Source organism: Polypterus senegalus, chromosome 17 (genome assembly GCF_016835505.1).
Source record: "Polypterus senegalus isolate Bchr_013 chromosome 17, ASM1683550v1, whole genome shotgun sequence".
NCBI classification, from domain to species: domain Eukaryota; kingdom Metazoa; phylum Chordata; class Cladistia; order Polypteriformes; family Polypteridae; genus Polypterus; species Polypterus senegalus.
Genome location: NC_053170.1, coordinates 4,635,345 through 4,655,680, shown reverse-complemented (window position 1 = coordinate 4,655,680; position 20,336 = coordinate 4,635,345). Strand labels below are relative to the sequence as shown.

At 42.7% G+C, this 20,336-nt stretch overlaps 1 protein-coding gene across 1 annotated transcript in view; it reads left to right on the top strand.

The window, feature by feature from the left end:
- cdc27 (cell division cycle 27) overlaps positions 1-20,336 on the top strand; it is an 88,887-nt gene that overhangs the window by 11,070 nt on the left and 57,481 nt on the right. The window contains exons 2-3 of the mRNA XM_039739776.1: positions 13,467-13,542; positions 18,755-18,902. Coding sequence (XP_039595710.1) covers positions 13,467-13,542; positions 18,755-18,902 — 224 coding nt within the window. The remainder of the gene's footprint in view (positions 1-13,466; positions 13,543-18,754; positions 18,903-20,336) is intronic.

Below are 20,336 nucleotides of genomic sequence, written 5' to 3'. Positions count from 1 at the left end.
TTGAGTTGCACCATTTAACAAAGTCTTTGATTAGCTTCCTGTACTCCTCCTCCTGCCCACTCCTGATGCAGCCCACCATAACCGTGTCATCAGCGAACTTTTGCACGTGGCAGGACTCCCTAGTTGTATTAGAAGTCTGATGTATGTTGGCTGAACAGGACCGGAGAAACTACAGTCCCCTGGGTGCTCCTGTGCTGCTGACCACAATGTCAGACTGAGGTCTGTCTATAAGATAGTCCACGATCCATGGCACCAGGTGTGAATCTACTCCCGTCTCTGTCAGCTTGTCCCTAAGGAGAAGTCCAGAAACAGAATTCTTACAGCACCACTGCCTCTGTCCAGGTGGGAGAGGGATCAGTGTAGCATGTAGATGATGACATCCTCCGCTCCCACCTTCTCCTGGTATCTGAACTGCAGAGGGCGAGGGCGTGGCGGATCTGTGGCCTCAGGTGGTGAAGCAGCAGCCGCTCCATGATCTTCATCACATGTGACGTCAGAGCGACAGGCTGGAAGTCATTCAGCTCACTGGGATGTGATAACTTTGGGACTGGGGTGATACAAGATGTTTTCCAAAGCCTCAGGACTCTCGATACTCCATCTGGACCCGCTGCTTTGCTGGCACGAAGTCTCCTCTGCTCTCTGCTTATCTGGGCTGCTGTAATTGTGAGTGGGGATGTCTCACCTATGCAGGTATCAGCAGAAGGATGGTTGGAGGATGCAGTACTCCGAGGTGAGAGTGGGTTAGGGTGGTCAAACCTGTTAAAGAAGTTGTTCATCTGGTTTGCTCTCTCCATGTCTCTCTCGATGGTGGCACCCCGCTTCGAGCTGCAGCCAGTGATGATCTTCATCCCATCCCACACTTCCTTCATGCTGTTATTCTTCAACTTCTGCTCCATCTTTCTCCTGTACTGCTCCTTCACCGCCCTGAGCTGGACTCGGAGTTCCTTCTGCATGCACTTGAGCTCATGCTGATCACCACCTTTAAAAGCCCTTTTCTTCTGGTTCAAAAGGCTCTTGATGTCACTTGCAATCCATGGCTTGTTGTTAGCATAGCAGCGTACTGTTCTTACTGGAACTACAATGTCCATACAGAAGTTGATGTAGTCAGTAGTGCAGTCAACAGCCTCTTCAATGTTCTCACTATGTGACCCCAGTCTGTAGTTCCCGTCTCAGAGTCTGCTCTGCCTCAGGTGACCACTTCCTGAAAGGCGTGTGGTTGTAGGTAGCGCCGTCACTCTTGGTTTGTATTGAGGCTGAAGCAGAACCAGGTTATGATGTGCTTTCCCAAGCGTAGGCAGTGGGGTGGCGCTGTATTCGTCTTTAACGTTTGCATACAGTAGGTCAATAGTCCTGTTTCCCCGAGTGTTACAGTCCACATACTGTGAGAAGGCAGGTAATGTTTTGTCCAGTGTCACTTGGTTAAAGTCTCCAGAGATTAGCACAAGTGCCTCAGGGTGCTGCGTTTGTAACTTAGCAACTGCGGAATGGATGATGTCACTCGCTATCTCCACGTTCGCTCGAGGAAGAATGTAAACAATAACAACAATCACGTGTCCAAACTCTCTGGGCAAGTAGTAGGGACGCAGACTTACGGCCAAGAGTTCGATGTCCCTGCAGCAAGTGGAGATTTTAACGTTTACATGTCCTGAGTTGCACCACCTTGTGTTCACGTAGAGAGCGAGTCCTCCTCCTTTCTTCTTCCCGCAGGTATTTGCGTCTCTGTCCGCTCTAACTGTGCTAAACCCGAGTAGCTCCACGTTAGCATCTGGGATGGTAGTTGTTAGCCACGTTTCACTAAAACACAGCAAGCTGCATTCTCTGTAGGTTCTGACATTTTTCACCAGCACAGCCAGTTCGTCGATCTTATCTGGTAGTGAGTTCACATTTCCCAGGATCACAGAAGGCACCGACGGTTTATAACGCCACTTTCTCGCAAGCCGCTTGGCTTTTTTCTTAGCGCTGGCTCAGCTGCCCCCGATATCGTCTTCTTACCTCGTTAGGTAAATAGGGAACCACACTGGCGTGGGCTTTTCTTGTCAAGTTGACAACTTGAATAGGCGAGTCTCGGCGTGTAAAATCCATGTCAAGTAGTAAAAGCGTAAAAAGTGTCCAGGGAGCAATTCCACATAAAAGAAAGTGGTAGAAGTGATCAGTGAAAGAGAGAATAATAGAGAAAAAAGTAAAAAGATGAAGTCATACACGGAGCTGCTGGAATGGCTGCCACTCGCGGAGGAGCCGGAAATCTAGTGCATGATAAATACACGCAGAGGTGTAAATGGTAACTAGCTAAATGGAGAAATGCTGCTCTTTTTTTGTCATTTGCATGTTGTTGCTAATAAGGAGCCGTTAAAAACCGAGAATTCAGCTGTTAAAGACTAAAATAAGCAATAAGGGTTAAAAATCTTAACGAGCGAGACGACTAAAATGAAGCAGAAGAGTCACTTGAGCAGTAAGTACTTCTTATTAAGGAACTGGGTCGGAGCAAAAACCTGCAGCCACTGCGGCCCTCCAGGACCGGGATTGAGGACCCCTGGTCTACATGTTCAAGTGTGCGTATATGAAGAGATGGAGCAGAGGTGTTGAACCTCCAGTCCTGCTGGGCCGCCGCGGTAGCTACAAGTTCTCGTTCCAACCATCTTCGTAATTAGTGACCGATTTTCGTTGCTAATTAACTTGACTGGGGCCCCTTTAGTTGTTTCTTTTTCCTTAATTAGCAGCCAAACAATCATGAGACGCACAACCAGCTGCCACATGAGCAGCTCACCTGTGCCCGTCGCACAATATGTGGAAATAAAGAAAGGTGAAGGTCTCAGTAAGGTTGATCTCTCGGCTCGCCAAAACATTTTGACAGTGTCCTTAGAGAAAACAGAAAAGCAAAGCTCTGCCATTTCCCTTTTAATGAATTCTTTTCTATAGAGTTTGTTCCATTATTTGTCTCCAAGTGCTGATGATCAGCAGTAGGCAGCACATACCCAGGTGACCGACCAGAGTGGCATTGAATGCTAAAGGTGAGCAAAGAGTTGGCTGCCATTTTCATTCATCTGCTCCTTAACTCTTCATTTTTTTTTTTCCCCCAAAAAAGATTGTCTCTGAAAAGCAATGGTTTCCCACAGAAATTAACATAAAACATCTGTTGCTGCATGCTGTGGCTGCCAGTTTGCCAAGAATATGCGTCGGGCTTGCTGCCAGGCTGTCTTTGCGTGGCTGGGTCAAAGTCGCACTGCATTGCAATCTGGTTCCTACCTCTTATCATTGTTAAGTGGCAGTCCTCCCTGGCGAACATTGTCAGTACAACGATTAACTGGCGACCAATCAGCTGAAGCTGAAACCTCACATTTGTTTTCAATCACTTGTATCAAAATGTGAGCTCGACAAGTCATCGTCCAGTTCAGAGAGAACAGGCAAAACGTCGTCCACAGAGTGGCTTTGTAGCAGTGCCACGAAGTAAGAACTTCATCTCCCAGGTCCTGGCAGGGGCTGCTGGGGTCAAAGGAGGTAAACTTTTAATACTCTATTAAAATCTTTATCGTTTAATGTTCCCAGCATGCTTTATTTGGTCTCTGTAGTGTGTGTCGTTCCAAGGCTGGGGTTGTCCCTGGTAATCCACCTCTAAAATAAATAAATCACCGACCTTCGCGGCACTTGACCGCTACAGCTTTGATCTCTCGCCAGATGTCGGTGCCATTTTTGCCGTCGTTTGCACCCTGCTACTCGCACAGGAAATCTCGGTCAGACTAATGAATCTGACTTTCCTTCTCGCAACGAGAGTCCAACTAAAAGATAACGGTTGGTTTTGTCAAAGTTTACGGTTGACTACCATCGTCAACTCCTCATTTTGACAAAAGTCAACATCAGCCCTAAAAGAGTTTTTACAAATAAAGGCCAGGAATGTCCAACTTCGGTTCTGGTGGGCTGCAGTGGCTGCAGGTTCTCATTCTAACCATCTTCTTAATTAGTGAGCCGTTGTTGCTACTGATTCACTTGTTTTGCCTTTAGTTTTAATTGACGGGACTCGGACTCCTTAGTTCAGGGGTGGGCAATGGTGGTCCTGAAGAGCTGCAGTGGCTGCAGGTTTTTGTTCCAACCCAGTTTCTTAATTACTGCTGATGAAGCACTTATTGCTTAAGTGACATTTTGATGCTTCATTTTAGTGGTCTCTCTTGCTAAGGTTCCCCGCCCTTAATTGCTTATTTCAATCTTATTAAACCGCTGCATTCACTGTTTTAATGGCTCCTTATTAGCAACTAGCCATGTGTGCCCAACTACGTTGCGCGTGTTAAAGTTGGCTGTGAAGGGCTCCCTGTTTAAACGCGGCTGCCAGTCGTGAACTGGGCCCTTCGTTTGCACAGCATTATGATTTTTGATAACGGAAAAAAAATTACAAAAGAAAACCCTTGGACATTGATTCGATGGGAACGGCCTACTCGGAATCTTGTCCAAATCGTAATTATGTGGTGGTGGTGTAGGAGCATTTCTGCTTCTGTCCGTTCACAATCCGTCTTGTTTTCACGATGCTATCGTTTCCTCTCACGATGTCTTCTCAACCTTTCTCCAATCTCGCAGGTTGCTTTGTGGCAGTCCAAAGAGTAAGGCAATATACACGGAGCAATGGCTATAAAAGGGGGACACACAGGTATCCAGGCTCTTTAAAGCATAAATAGGGATCACTTCACTAACATGTGAGCAAGCCACGGTACAACTGTGAGACGCGCAGCACTCGCCGGCTACAACGTAACAATAAGAATTTCCGGAACGTGCTGTTACGTTGTCATTCATTTTACCCGCTGTCTTTCTTTCATTCATATTTATTTTTTTTATCTTCTAACCAGGCCTCAGGAGCTAACCAGCGTAACACTGTCCACCACCCCTTTCGTTATTCCGGCACATTGTTGACATCCGTGAGTAACAACAACGTACTAAACTGGACGGTGATCTACGCATGCGTGGAATTTGCGGACAAACCAAGATCAAGATGTAAATGAAGATCTCTTTAGTTAATATAAAGCACAACAGTTTGTTTAGTTTGAATGTCTGTGTTTTGAGGTGTGACTGGTACTGCAGTCTTCAGTAGTATAAACCTGGAGGAGATTCTTAATGCAATGCCTATGTTTTAGTTGTCTCTCTACTGCCATCTAGTGCTGCTTCTTCTAATTCATTCGCGGACAAACAAAGATCAAGATCCAAATGAAGATTATATATAGAGATAAGATGTAAATGACAAAGCAGTCAGCAGTTCTCCACCTCGCTTATTTCCATTTACAGTGCAGTCTTTTTCAAAAAATAAAGAAAGGTGAAGGTCTCAGTAAGGTTGATCTCTCGGCTCGCCAAAACATTTTGACAGTGTCCTTAGAGAAAACAGAAAAGCAAAGCTCTGCCATTTCCCTTTTAATGAATTCTTTTCTATAGAGTTTGTTCCATTATTTGTCTCCAAGTGCTGATGATCAGCAGTAGGCAGCACATACCCAGGTGACCGACCAGAGTGGCATTGAATGCTAAAGGTGAGCAAAGAGTTGGCTGCCATTTTCATTCATCTGCTCCTTAACTCTTCATTTTTTTTTTTCCCCCAAAAAAGATTGTCTCTGAAAAGCAATGGTTTCCCACAGAAATTAACATAAAACATCTGTTGCTGCATGCTGTGGCTGCCAGTTTGCCAAGAATATGCGTCGGGCTTGCTGCCAGGCTGTCTTTGCGTGGCTGGGTCAAAGTCGCACTGCATTGCAATCTGGTTCCTACCTCTTATCATTGTTAAGTGGCAGTCCTCCCTGGCGAACATTGTCAGTACAACGATTAACTGGCGACCAATCAGCTGAAGCTGAAACCTCACATTTGTTTTCAATCACTTGTATCAAAATGTGAGCTCGACAAGTCATCGTCCAGTTCAGAGAGAACAGGCAAAACGTCGTCCACAGAGTGGCTTTGTAGCAGTGCCACGAAGTAAGAACTTCATCTCCCAGGTCCTGGCAGGGGCTGCTGGGGTCAAAGGAGGTAAACTTTTAATACTCTATTAAAATCTTTATCGTTTAATGTTCCCAGCATGCTTTATTTGGTCTCTGTAGTGTGTGTCGCTCCAAGGCTGGGGTTGTCCCTGGTAATCCACCTCTAAAATAAATAAATCACCGACCTTCGCGGCACTTGACCGCTACAGCTTTGATCTCTCGCCAGATGTCGGTGCCATTTTTGCCGTCGTTTGCACCCTGCTACTCGCACAGGAAATCTCGGTCAGACTAATGAATCTGACTTTCCTTCTCGCAACGAGAGTCCAACTAAAAGATAACGGTTGGTTTTGTCAAAGTTTACGGTTGACTACCATCGTCAACTCCTCATTTTGACAAAAGTCAACATCAGCCCTAAAAGAGTTTTTACAAATAAAGGCCAGGAATGTCCAACTTCGGTTCTGGTGGGCTGCAGTGGCTGCAGGTTCTCATTCTAACCATCTTCTTAATTAGTGAGCCGTTGTTGCTACTGATTCACTTGTTTTGCCTTTAGTTTTAATTGACGGGACTCGGACTCCTTAGTTCAGGGGTGGGCAATGGTGGTCCTGAAGAGCTGCAGTGGCTGCAGGGTTTTGTTCCAACCCAGTTTCTTAATTACTGCTGATGAAGCACTTATTGCTTAAGTGACATTTTGATGCTTCATTTTAGTGGTCTCTCTTGCTAAGGTTCCCCGCCCTTAATTGCTTATTTCAATCTTATTAAACCGCTGCATTCACTGTTTTAATGGCTCCTTATTAGCAACTAGCCATGTGTGCCCAACTACGTTGCGCGTGTTAAAGTTGGCTGTGAAGGGCTCCCTGTTTAAACGCGGCTGCCAGTCGTGAACTGGGCCCTTCGTCGCACAGCATTATGATTTTTTGATAACGGAAAAAAAATTACAAAAGAAAACCCTTGGACATTGATTCGATGGGAACGGCCTACTCGGAATCTTGTCCAAATCGTAATTATGTGGTGGTGGTGTAGGAGCATTTCTGCTTCTGTCCGTTCACAATCCGTCTTGTTTTCACGATGCTATCGTTTCCTCTCACGATGTCTTCTCAACCTTTCTCCAATCTCGCAGGTTGCTTTGTGGCAGTCCAAAGAGTAAGGCAATATACACGGAGCAATGGCTATAAAAGGGGGACACACAGGTATCCAGGCTCTTTAAAGCATAAATAGGGATCACTTCACTAACATGTGAGCAAGCCACGGTACAACTGTGAGACGCGCAGCACTCGCCGGCTACAACGTAACAATAAGAATTTCCGGAACGTGCTGTTACGTTGTCATTCATTTTACCCGCTGTCTTTCTTTCATTCATATTTATTTTTTTTATCTTCTAACCAGGCCTCAGGAGCTAACCAGCGTAACACTGTCCACCACCCCTTTCGTTATTCCGGCACATTGTTGACATCCGTGAGTAACAACAACGTACTAAACTGGACGGTGATCTACGCATGCGTGGAATTTGCGGACAAACCAAGATCAAGATGTAAATGAAGATCTCTTTAGTTAATATAAAGCACAACAGTTTGTTTAGTTTGAATGTCTGTGTTTTGAGGTGTGACTGGCGTACTGCAGTCTTCAGTAGTATAAACCTGGAGGAGATTCTTAATGCAATGCCTATGTTTTAGTTGTCTCTCTACTGCCATCTAGTGCTTCTTCTTCTAATTCATTCGCGGACAAACAAAGATCAAGATCCAAATGAAGATTATATATAGAGATAAGATGTAAATGACAAAGCAGTCAGCAGTTCTCCACCTCGCTTATTTCCATTTACATCTCTGTGTGTTCATCCTGCTCTGTTTGATGTATTAAAACATTTAATAGAAAATGTGACAGACTGAAAATTGTGCCTTTTAGGCTTCAAATCATTTTGATGATATTATTGGAAAGGAAAAAACTCTACTGTATAAGAACCTATCATTGCAGACTAACAAGCCATAAAATGAAATAAGGTCTACAGGGGTGTGGAAATCACTTTTTTTTTTTTTTCTACTTGTCCACGGAGAAGTAAACTTAGAAAATCCACTTGTCCGCCAGTTAATTTCACTTGGCCACAAACAAATAACAAAAGTTAAAAATAGTTTATTTTTTCTAATCTCTTTTATTGATACCAAAACTGCTTTCCATTTTAAAACTGAAAAACGTTCTTTCAGGGAGTGGTATTCTGCCTTCGAGAACTCTTTACTAAATTCATATTGGAGAATAATCTCCCACAAGAAGCCGTGGAAGAAGAAACTTACTTTTAGACTCGCGCTTTGACATAAAGGCAATGTGTTTCGCAGACAGCTGATGCGACAGTAGTGTGTCCTTTCTGTCGACTTTCTTGTCGGTAAATAATGTGGCTGTTTTGTCGGCAATAAATGGATACTGACAGCAAATTTGGCAAAAAACAGAGTCGGTGTCGTCTGCATTGAAACTCTTTGAGCCATTGCGATTGAAAAGACCGTTTTCGTTTTTTATCGTACACACGGTCCCTTTCAGCTTTTATTTTTCTTTTCTTGCCCTCACTGTCAGCTTTTTCAGGGCCTGTTGTGCCAGTTTTAATCAAGAAGCGATTCATTTCTCGTCCGCGATGCTACTTGCTTCAGTTTCAGCAACACACATATACAGCGAGGAAAACGTGCTTACCGCAGTGCATTATGGGTTACGCTGGTAATTCCTAATGACGTATTTGAAATTCCGCAAGATGGTACATTTTAAAAGAAGTAAATATTACCGGTGTTGTCGGGGGGAAAAAATATAATCGGGTCTAAGTGAAGATTTTTATAGATATTTCATAACATTTGGAAACCGTTAGAATGTTCTTTATTTTTAATAAACTGACAGCGCGAAACCAACTTGTTTTATATGAAAAATTCTCTAATCAAATACGATCTATAGACAGCTCATCAAAACTGATGTTGTCACGCAATAAATTTCTTAACTCCTCAATATATCGCAACCTACACGAAATCGCAAATTTCAGGAAAGATTAACTGCCTAACAAGCTTTATGTGGTGAAAATATGTGCATTGTAAGTAAAATGACTGCATTTTTATGTAGAAACAATGAATTTTATCAATAATATATAAAAGTTATCGATTATAATGAAAAATCATCGGATTACATCGTACTGCCGGCATGAAAAAAAATGACCGCATCACCAAGCGTGTAAATAGTAGGGTAAAATACCTATGTAAGACCGTAAGAGTGCTTCGCTTTGAAAAATCAGCCGTCATTTTGTAAACAATATTGAAGACCAATTTGAGACGTGTTTCCGCACGAAGTACGTACCCAGATGTCTAAAATTTGAAAGTAGTGGTAAAAATGTGCCCTGCACAGCACATACAATTCCTTTTTCTCCAGAAAATTGCACTTGTCCGTGGACAACTGAAACCAGAAAGACACACTTGTCCGACGGTCAATTTACTCATGTCGGGCGAGTCGGGCGTTGGATTTCCGCCCCCCTGGTCTGAGATTGACAAGGATTGGTTTCTAATTAAGCAATTGGGTTGGAATGAAAACCTGCAGCCACTGCAGCTCTCCAGGACCGACACTGCCCACCCCTGCCTTAGTTGTTTTTCCTTAATTAGCAGCCAAACAATGAAACACAAAACGAGCCGCCACTTGACCAGCTCGCCTCAAAATAAAGAAAGGTGAAGGTCTTGGTAACGTTGATCTCTCAGTGTTCTTAGAAAAAGCAGAAAATCAACAATTTTGGAAATGTCTGCCGTGGTAGAATAAGAGCAACAATAAGCTGTGGAATTAAATAACGGAATTAATTAACTGCAAGAATTGGCTTCCCATTGAGAACCTGGTTGGGGTGAATTTGCTTGGAGTTTGAAGCCCCAGTTTAGCTGGTCAACTGTTGGCTCGTTTCTCGTCTCGTTTGTTTAATGAAGACACAAATCAATTCAGAGGACCGAATCCTTAAAAACAGGGCGATTAAAATGAAGGGAAAAGGAGTTCATTAGCAGTGAAAACTGGTCACTGATTAGGAAAACAGAATGAAAACCTGCAGCCACTGTGGCCGCCCCAGGACCACCGACACTGCTAAGCGCAGAGTCTTAAATGGCAAATCAGTTAAGTGAAGCTAATTAGTAGCAACAACTAGTCACTAATTAAGAAAACAGTTAGAATGAAAACCTGCAGCCACTGCGGCCCTCCAGGCCTGGAGTTCAACATCCGTGAGAGAGAGTGGGGGGAAAAAAATCTTTCATACTCGACTGTCTGATTAGAGATGGGAAAATGATAGCGAAGCTTGTCAGTCATTCTGAAGTGTAGTGAGTCGAATCACTGGGCCAGAGCTTGTGTTAAAAACAGCGCTGTCACGTGACCTGTGATGTTTGAAGCTTCGAACGTCATCGGTGCTTCACAGCGCGTTTTATTGGTTTGACAGCGTTTTATAGTTTGACGACTTTGGCACTAAATTAACAGGTAGCCTATATAAAATGTATCATTCTGATTCAATAGTGTTGGGTTGTGAGGGGAGAGGAAGATTTGGAGAGCTTTGGTGACAGATGGAGACTAACAGCGGAAAACGGTGTTCAAAAGTTAAAACCGTATACAGTCATGTGAAAACATTAGGACACCCTTTGAAAGCATGTGGTTTTTTGTAACATTTTTAATAAATGGTTATTTCATCTCCGTTTCAACAATACAGAGAGATTAAAGTAATCCAACTAAACAAAGAAAACTGAAGAAAAGTCTTTTCAAGATCTTCTGTAAATGTCATTCTACAAAAATGCCTATTCTAACTGAGGAAAAAGATAGGACACCCTTGCCCCTAATAGCGAGTGTTACCTCCTTTGGCTGAAATAACTGCAGTGAGACGGTTCTTGTAGCCATCTACCAGTCTTCGACATCGGTCTGAGGAAATTTTACCCCACTCCTCAATGCAGAACTTTTTCAGCTGTGAGATGTTTGAGGGGTTTCTTGCACGTACAGCCCTTTTCAAGTCACCCCACAGCATCTCAATGGGATTCAAATCTGGACTTTGACTTGGCCATTCCAGGACTCTCCATTTCTTCTTTTTCAGCCAATCTTTGGTTGATTTACTAGTATGTTTTGGGTCATTGTCATGTTGCATGGTCCAGTTCCGCTTCAGCTTTAATTTTCTAACTGATGGTCTCACATGTTCTTCAAGCACCTTCTGATACACAGTAGAATTCATCGTGGATTCTATGATGGTGAGCTGACCAGGTCCTGCTGCAGCAAAGCAGCCCCAAACCATGACACTTCCACCTCCATGCTTCACAGTTGGTATGAGGTTCTTTTCTTGGAATGCTGTGTTTGGTTTCGGCCAAACATGTCCTCTGCTGTTGTGTCCAAATAATTCAATTTTGGACTCATCTGTCCAAAGAACATTATTCCAGAAGTCCTGGTCTTTGTCAACTTTATCTCTGGCAAATGTCAGTCTGGCCTCGATGTTTCTCTTGGAAAGCAAAGGTTTCCTCCTTGCACACCTCCCATGCAAGTTAAACTTGTACAGTCTCTTTCTGATTGTAGAGGCATGTACTTCTACATCAACAGTAGCCAGAGCCTGCTGTAGTTCTCGAGATGACACTTTAGGGTTTTGGAGACCTCTTTTAGCATCTTGCGGTCTGCTCTTGGGGTGAACTTGCTGGGGCGACCAGTCCTGGGCATGTTGGCAGTTGTTTTGAAAGCCCTCCACTTGTAGACTATCTTCCGGACAGTGGAATGGCTGATTTCAAAATCTTTTGAGATCTTTTTAAATCCCTTCCCAGACTCATAGGCTGCTACAATCTTTTCTGAAGTCCTCTGACAGCTCTTTTGTTCTCACCATGGTGCTCACTCTCACTTCAACAGTCAGGAGCACACCAAACTAAATGTCTGAGGTTTAAATAGGGCAAGCCTCATTCAACATGCAGAGTAACGATCTACTAATTATGTGCACCTGGTGTGATATACCTGTGTGAGATCTGAGCCAATTTAAGAGGGAATACATGTGAGGGTGTCCTATCTTTTTCCTCAGTTAGAATAGGCATTTTTGTAGAATGACATTTACAGAAGATCTTGAAAAGACTTTTCTTCAGTTTTCTTTGTTTAGTTGGATTACTTTAATCTCTCTGTATTGTTGAAACGGAGATGAAATAACCATTTATTAAAAATGTTACAAAAAACCACATGCTTTCAAAGGGTGTCCTAATGTTTTCACATGACTGTAAATGGACAAGGACCTTAGCAGAATAAAATATACACAGACTTTTCTGAGCTTTTACTGGTGACGTGAGACTGAAACAGTGAATGCTGCTTCACTTGCGCTCTTGAGAGCTTGCCTTGACCTCAGTTAACCACCAGATGTCACTGTTCATACTGGGGCTAAAGCAGTGTTTCCCAAACTCGGTCCTGGGGACCCCCTGTGGCTGCAGGTTTTTGTTCCAACCAGCTTCTGTTTTTAATTGGACTCCTGGGCTAATTAAGTGAACTGATTTTTCCCAAGTTTTTTGTTTAGGGAACAATATAGAAGTTAGAAAACTAAGTTTGATAAAAAAAAATATATTAAAATGTACTAAGCAGTTATATAGGAATAATGTATTTTTCTTTCTTTTTAACAGTATTTTCATCTTGATTTTCATTCTACTTTTCAAGGTGTTCTAATTATTTCTATCTATTATTTACTAATTAGTGGGTTTGACTCTAAAGTAGTTGCAACCTTTGATTATTCAGTGTTGTTTGACTGGGTGTCTGATCTGCCCGTTTTTAATTGTCATTATTAAGATACAACGAAGGGGGAAAAACTGCACAGAGACCAAAATATAATGAAATTAACAAAAGAGAGCTAAGTATTTAAATCTATAGCAAAAGCAGGAATACGGTATTTCTAAATGTCTTATAAATGTAAAAATCATGCTGCTATGCTTTTCTGAATGTCGAATAAAAGAAAAAAAAATTCCCAGCTAATTAAATGTGCTCAGTGCTATCAGGTGTTTTCACTGATTAGGAATCTGGTTGGAACAAAAACCTGCAGCCACAGGGGGTCCCCAGGACCGAGTTTGGGAAACACTGGGCTAAAGCTTCGAACCTTTTTTGGCACAAATGGAAAGAAAGCCTGGAAGCTTCATTTTCCCATCACTACTGTGCCCGAGACTCCCTTAAATGACTTCAGTGAAGAGTGCGACCGAAAAGGGCCACAAACGTTGTGCTGTGCGACGCTCGCTGGCTTAAGGATCCACACATACAGACAGCCAGCCAGCTGGAATACGTGGCAATGGTTTTCATGGTTTTCACCACTGGTTAACATCTCAGTGTACATTGTATCACTTAAATACTTTACTTTTTGAGTTTGTCACTGCTTAAATTGCATTAGTTTGTAAAATTGACGGGGTGCAAGATGTTCTAGTGAATGACCAACAGCCTCCTAACTATTTTTTGGCTCCTGCCCTGAGAACAAATGGCGTTGAAGTCTTTGGAAAGAACCTGCTGTTGAACTGTAGAATTCCAGCATGGCGTTCTAACGTTGGCTCCTTTGTTTCCTTGTCTTGCCAGGCTGCTGTGTGGCATGCACTTAACCACTATGCTTACCGGGATGCTGTTTTTCTGGCAGAGCGACTCTATGCTGAAGGTACGTTTTATTTCTTTCTTTTATTGGCCATCACTGGGTGGTCTTGTCAGCTTTTCCCAGGTTGGGATTGTTTTTTCTAAAGAGCTGAATCTTTATAATTCTTTAATTTTAAAGGTTTTCCCCATACAATGAAATATCACTGATTTACTGGACAATTTTACTGGTAAACCTGTGCCAGCCCATCATCATGATTGTGCTTTGTATAAATATTTTAAAAGGCACTGAATATTTCACTGCCACTTTTATCCCGGGTGACTTGCAACACTGTTTTCCTTAGAAATTTGAAATTTTGTGCAATGGCTGTTGACCCGCTGGTACCAATAAATGCATCAAATATAACCTGATTTCTGTGGGACGTATTCAGCAATAATGTTATCGGTGCGCTCTTTATTGGAATTTATTTTGTAGTGAATTTACTTCTCCTATGCATTGCATTTTTCATTCCAGCAAATGGCGCAGTCACAGCCATTAGCTCAGCTGTTGACAGAAGACCAGACAAGCTGAGAGTATATAACTTAATAAAGGAAAACGGAAATAGAAAACAGTAGAGAAAATAGGAAATGAGTGATACGAGTATTCACCTTATTTGAGTCCATTAAGCATTCTGGTGAGGGCCGGGACCCGAGTTTGAGACCCCACAGTCGGACCATCAGCTACCTCCCTGCATGTGACAGTTACCGGACTCCAATGAATTAGTACTTCCGTTCTCTGCCTTTTTTTATTTTCTTGTATTTAAAGTTTCCTTTGTTAGGTTATAGTGTAATACATTTTATTAAAGGAATACTCCATTCAAAAATTCTAAAACTAAAAAAGTTACTTATCCCATATAGTTTGTAGTGATGGCTGAGAAACTTTTTAATGCAGAACAAGAAAAAAAATTTGATATAATTAGACCCAAATGGTCACCTGTGTCGCGCAACGGCAAATAATATGAAAAGCATACATGGGTTAAAAAAAAAAAAAAACTCCTGTTACTCGTGTCGCATAATCCACATGTTAACTCGTCCAGTCGTATACTCGCAAACGTGCAAAATGCATGAATTATTAGCTGAAATACCTTTGGAAAATGAAGGAAGCCCCCTTCACATGGGGTTGAGCTTTTGAATGGAAGACAGGACTCCTGACCAGTGAATGAGTGGGTCTGCAATTCAAATGCTCCGACTTGTCTGAGTGTGTTCCATTTTAATTCACAAGAACCGTTTCCAGGAATGATTTATGTATCGGCACAGCGGTCTAAACACGGGGATGTCGTGAGCGTACGACTAGATGATTTTATGTGGAATATGCAATACTTTTCCATGGACACTTTAGATATATTTTCACTGTTGACCAACATACTGAACACCATGGACTCCTGTTACATTGGACACTTTATCACTGTTCTGCATGAAGACAAAATTATTTATGCTCACAATGTGCAAAACACGGATGTTTTGCTTTTTTTTCTTCTTCTTCTTTTCTCTGTAAAACGTTGGAAAAAAAAAACACAGCTTTTGTGACCAAAAATTGAACATGCTTCAGTGCGAGTGACCATCTGAATTATAAACTGTTCTAGTAATGTGGTTTTTTTTTTTTTTTTGGCTGGGATTCTAGTCCTCGAGGAATTTGACGTTGGTTTTGGAAAATTTGGAACGGACCAAAAAACTAAAGTTTTGTAACTTATCATGACTCCATTTAGTTTGTTTACTGGGCACCGCCTTTTGTTTTGTTAGCATCATTTGTTGCCATGGTGATCCATCCCATCAGTCCCTCCCAGGGGTGTGCGATGTATGAGGTCATCCAAGAGTGCCGGCATAGCAGTCAGCTCAAAGGTTTCCAGGGCATCCAACGCTAAGATTCTCTTATTTGTTTACTCTGAACGACTTACTGTTATGTTATTAATTTATTTTTTTAACCCAAGCAAAATATTTTTTTCTAGGTTTAAACTTTAAATTTTGGATTCATGTCCTGAATTTTTTTTTCCCCCTTTTCATGATTGGTTGGCTATTTTTTTATTTATTTTTTTTTTTGTTGTTTTGACCGCTCCCTGTCGTTACTAATGAACCCCATTCTCTCCTTAAGTCGGCACATTGACCCAACCTTCCTCATTAATTTAATATTCAAAAATATTGCGGTAGTGCACAGATGAGAACTGCGTTCAGATGGGGTCGAACTTTAAGAGTTTCTGTTGAGCATTGAATTATGGGAGAAGGGAGGTCTTCAATACAGGAGCTCCATCCCGTTTGAACACACGTCCCACGGCCATCACTACAAATCACATTGGGTAAGCAATACAGTATAGAGGAGCATCTCAATAAATTAGAATATCGTTAAAAAGTTCATTTATTTCATTGATTCAATTCAAAATTCATTACACACAGAGTGATATATTTCAAGCGTTTATTTCTTTTCATTTTGCTGATTATGGCCTACAGGTAATGAAAACTCAAAATTCAGTATCTCAGAAATTAAGAATATTCCATCCATCCATTTTCCAGCCCACTGAATCCGAATACAGGGTCACGGGGGTCTGCCGGAGCCAATCCCAGCCAACACAGGGCACAAGGCAGGAACCAATCCTGGGCAGGGTGCCAACCCACCGCAGGACACACACAAACACACCCACACACCAAGCACACACCAGGGCCAATTTAGAATCGCCAATCCACCTAACCTGCATGTCTTTGGATTGTGGGAGGAAACCGGAGCGCCCGGAGAAAACCCATGCAGACACGGGGAGAACATGCAAACTCCACGCAGGGAGGGCCCGGGAAGCGAACCTCTAAGGGTCTCCTAACTGCGAGGCAGCAGCGCTACCACTGCGCCACCGTGCCACCCCAATAAGAATATTACATAAGACAAATAAAAATAAAAAGATTTTTAACACAGAAATAGTGGCCTACTAAAAAGTATTTCCATGTACGCACTCAATACCTGGGGCTCCTTTTGCATGAATGACTGCATCAGTGCAGAGTGGCGTGGAGGTGGTCAGCCTGTGGCTCTGCTGAGGTGTTCTGGAAGCCCAGGATGCTTTGATTGCGGCCTTCAGCTCGTCTGCATTGTTGGCTCTGGTGTCTCTCATCTTCCTCTTCATAGATTCTCTGTGGCGTTTAGGTCAGGTGAGTTTGCTGGCCAATCAAGCACAGTGATACCATGGTCAATTAAACCAGGTATTGGTAATTTTGGCATTGTGGGCAGGTGCCAAGTCCTGCTGGAAAATCAAATCGGCGTCTCCATAAAGCTTGTCAGCAGAGTAAAGCATGAAATGCTCTTCAGTTTCCTGGTAGATGGCTGCACTGGCTTTGGATTGATAAAACACAGTGGACCAACACCAGCAGATGACATGGCTCCCCAAATCATCACTGACTGTGGAAACGTCGTACTGGACCTCAATCAACTTGGATTCTCTGCCTTTCCACTCAGCCTCCAGACTCGGGGACTTTGATTTCCAGATGAAATGCAGAACTGACTTTCATCTGAAAAGAGGACTTTGGACCACTCGGCAACAATCCAGTCTGTTTTCTCCTTAGCCCAGGTAAGACACATCTGACGACATCTCTGGTTCACAAGGATTGTGACAGTTGTAGCCCATGTCCTGCACACTTCTGTGTGTGGTGGCTCTTGAAGCGCTGACTCCAGCTGCAGTCCACTCCTTGGGACTCTTCCCCAAATTCTTCACAATCCTCTAAAAGCTGCGGTTAGCCCTGTCGCTTGTGCACCTTTTTCTGCCCCATTTTTTTTTCCTATCGCTCAACTTTCCATTAATTTGCTTGGATACAGCACTCTGTGAACAGCCAGCTTCTTCAGCAGTGACCCTTTGTGGCTTAGCCTCCTGGTGGAGGGTCTCAATGACTGTCTTCTGGACGACTGTCAAGTCAGCAGTCTGATTGTGTGGCCTACTGAACCAGACTGACAGACCATCATAGGCTCAGGACATCTTTGGGTTAATTAGCCGAGTGGAGTGGGACACCAGGAGTCTACAATATTTTCACAATATTCTAATTTTCTGAGAAACTGAATTTTGGCTTTTCATTAGCTGTAAGCCATGATCAGCAAAATGAAAAGAAATAAACGCTTGAAATCTATCACTGTGTGTAATGAATCTATATAATATGAGTTTCACTTTTTGAATTGAATTACTGAAGTAAATTCACTTTACGGTGATAATGCTAATTTATTGAGATCCACCTATATATGGTTCACCGACAATAGCGCTATAGACATACAGTACAGGCCAAAAGTTTGGACCCACCTCCTCATTCAATGTGTTTTCTTGATTTTCATGACCATTTCCAGCACTCCATCACTCTCCTTCTTGGTCAAATAGCCCTTAGACAGCCTGGAGGTGTGTTTGGGGTCATTGTCCTGTTGAAAAATAAATGATCGTCCAACTAACCTGACTTCTGCACAACACAACCCCATTGATAAAGCAAGAAATTCCACTAAATAACCCTGATAAGGCACACCTGTGAAGTGAAAACCATTTCAGGTGACTACCTGTTGAAGCTCATCGAGAGAATGCCAAGAGTGTGCAAAGCAGTAATCGGAGCAAAGGGTGGCTATTCTGAAGAAACTAGAATATAAAACATGTTTTCAGTTATTTCACCGTTTTTTTGTCAAGTACAGAACTCCACATGTGTTCATTCATAGTTTTGATGCCTTCAGTGAGAATCTACCAATGTAAATGGTCATGAAGATAAAGAAAACACATTGAATGAGGAGGTGGGTCCAAACTTTTGGCCTGTACTGTATGCAGCCCGACAAAACCGCGACCGACAAATGAGCGCCGACAAACCCAGTAACTGGTTTTCGACAAATGCGTGCCGACACAATCGCGAGAGAGGCCAAGAGAGTGGGACACCGTTGCTGCAATTCTTCCTACATATGCAGGGCGTGATCTTAAGGACTATCTGCGTGCCGTGCTGATGGCATGCCGCGTCTCATAATATTGACTTCTAAAATAAACATTATTATATATGCTTTAAACTAGTAATTCATATTTAATGAAACTTTCGCGATTTTGACAGCGCGTTTTAATCGGCTCTATTTTGTCGGCACGCATATGTCTATCGCGCAAATGACGGGTCACACCTATATATGTGTGTGTGTGAATATATATAAAGTGATTATTTTAGGTGGAGTATTCCTTTGAGAGAGAGTGTATATCTGTGTCTTGTTAAACTATTATCCAATTAGTTCTTGCTAATGTGGGATTTGAATTTTTAAATTTCAGTGCACTCAGAAGAAGCTCTTTTCCTGTTGGCAACTTGTTACTATCGTTCTGGAAAGGCGTACAAAGCGTACCGTTTGCTGAAAGGCCACAGTTGCACCACACCACAGTGTAAATACCTCTTAGCAAAGTGCTGTGTGGACCTGAACAGGTAAGAGGTTGCGCCAAAGTTTCGTTTTAGTGTTGGAGAGAAATTTTGTGTTCATTTCACTTGTGTTGTAAGCCCACGTCGCATGGTAAAGAAAAAGGTAATAAAAGGCAAAAGTCTGTTCAGCAGATGGCCTCTGTCCCCTATTAAAAGGCAGTGTGTTTGTGGGGAACAGTCGGTCAGTGACCCTGAGATTTTATTGTCTCTGTTTACATCTAACCTATTCGGGGGTGTGTAGGAGTGGGCAGTATGGTGAAAAGTCCATATTGTTGAATAACTAAAGTTTAAATTTACCAAATTGCTGCTTTGGCTACTCCTAATGTTTCTGTTGATAGGTTTGCTTTCTTTTCTCAGCCTAATGATGGCCTGCTTTACTTGCATTTTAGCTCATATTGAGAGCTCACAGCATTAGCGTCTAAACACAAATGTCACACTTGGAATCAACACCAGACCCGACTCCTGCTTAGTTGTTAATGAGACGATGAAGGAACTGCCCACACCTGACCATGGAACAGCTTGTCAGTCGATTGTCCAATTACTTTGGAGTCTCTCAAAATGGGGGACACTGTGTACAAATGGCTGTCATTGCTGAGTGGGTCATATAAAATATATATATTTCTTTTCTGGTTCGTCCTGCTTCCTCTTCAAACCCGGTCCCCCCACACATGGCATTTCTCGATTCCTATTCCTCCTCTTCCAAACCCTTCTCCACACTGCCTGCAACCTCCCATACACCCCCATGCCGCTTTTCTCGATTCCTATTCCTCATTCAGACTAGCGAGTTCCCCTGCTCCTCTCTCATGGCCCTATTGATGTCACATCACCGCCCTATATCTAGCCTGACCGCGTGAACTTTCATTACGGCCATGTGTGCGCCTGGGAGTCTTTTCCATAACCTGCTACAGGAAGGTACTCTCTCGACCATTGGCATTGGTTTCGCTCCTTGCTATTTTCGCTATACTGCAACGGTTGTTTCCTAAGCCTTTGTTATAAAATGAACGACAGCATCTTCTCTGTCGATGGGTTTTTGTACAACGTCATCTCTATTCTGGGATCTGACAACTGCCTGTTCCTATCAGTGGGTTATTTCTTGACACATACGGTTGACAAAGGCAATGCACTCTCACTACGACATAGGGCAGTAGATTTTGTTGCATCCCATTGGGACAGATTTGGAGATGTTCTTGCTGTTGTTCCTTCCAACGCAAGTCGAGTTATCACAACAAGTCACGAGTACCATCAATGCATGGCAACATCTGGAGTTTATGGTGGTGAAGCTGAAATTCAAGCTCTTTCCGAGATTCTCCGTGCTACCATTGTCATTTACTTCCTTCAAACACGATCCCAACATCCCACCTTGCATTACATTTGCAAAGATTTGCGTTAATCTACAACAGCTAGTCTTCAGCCATGGTCAGTTGTACGTTGTACTTTTTC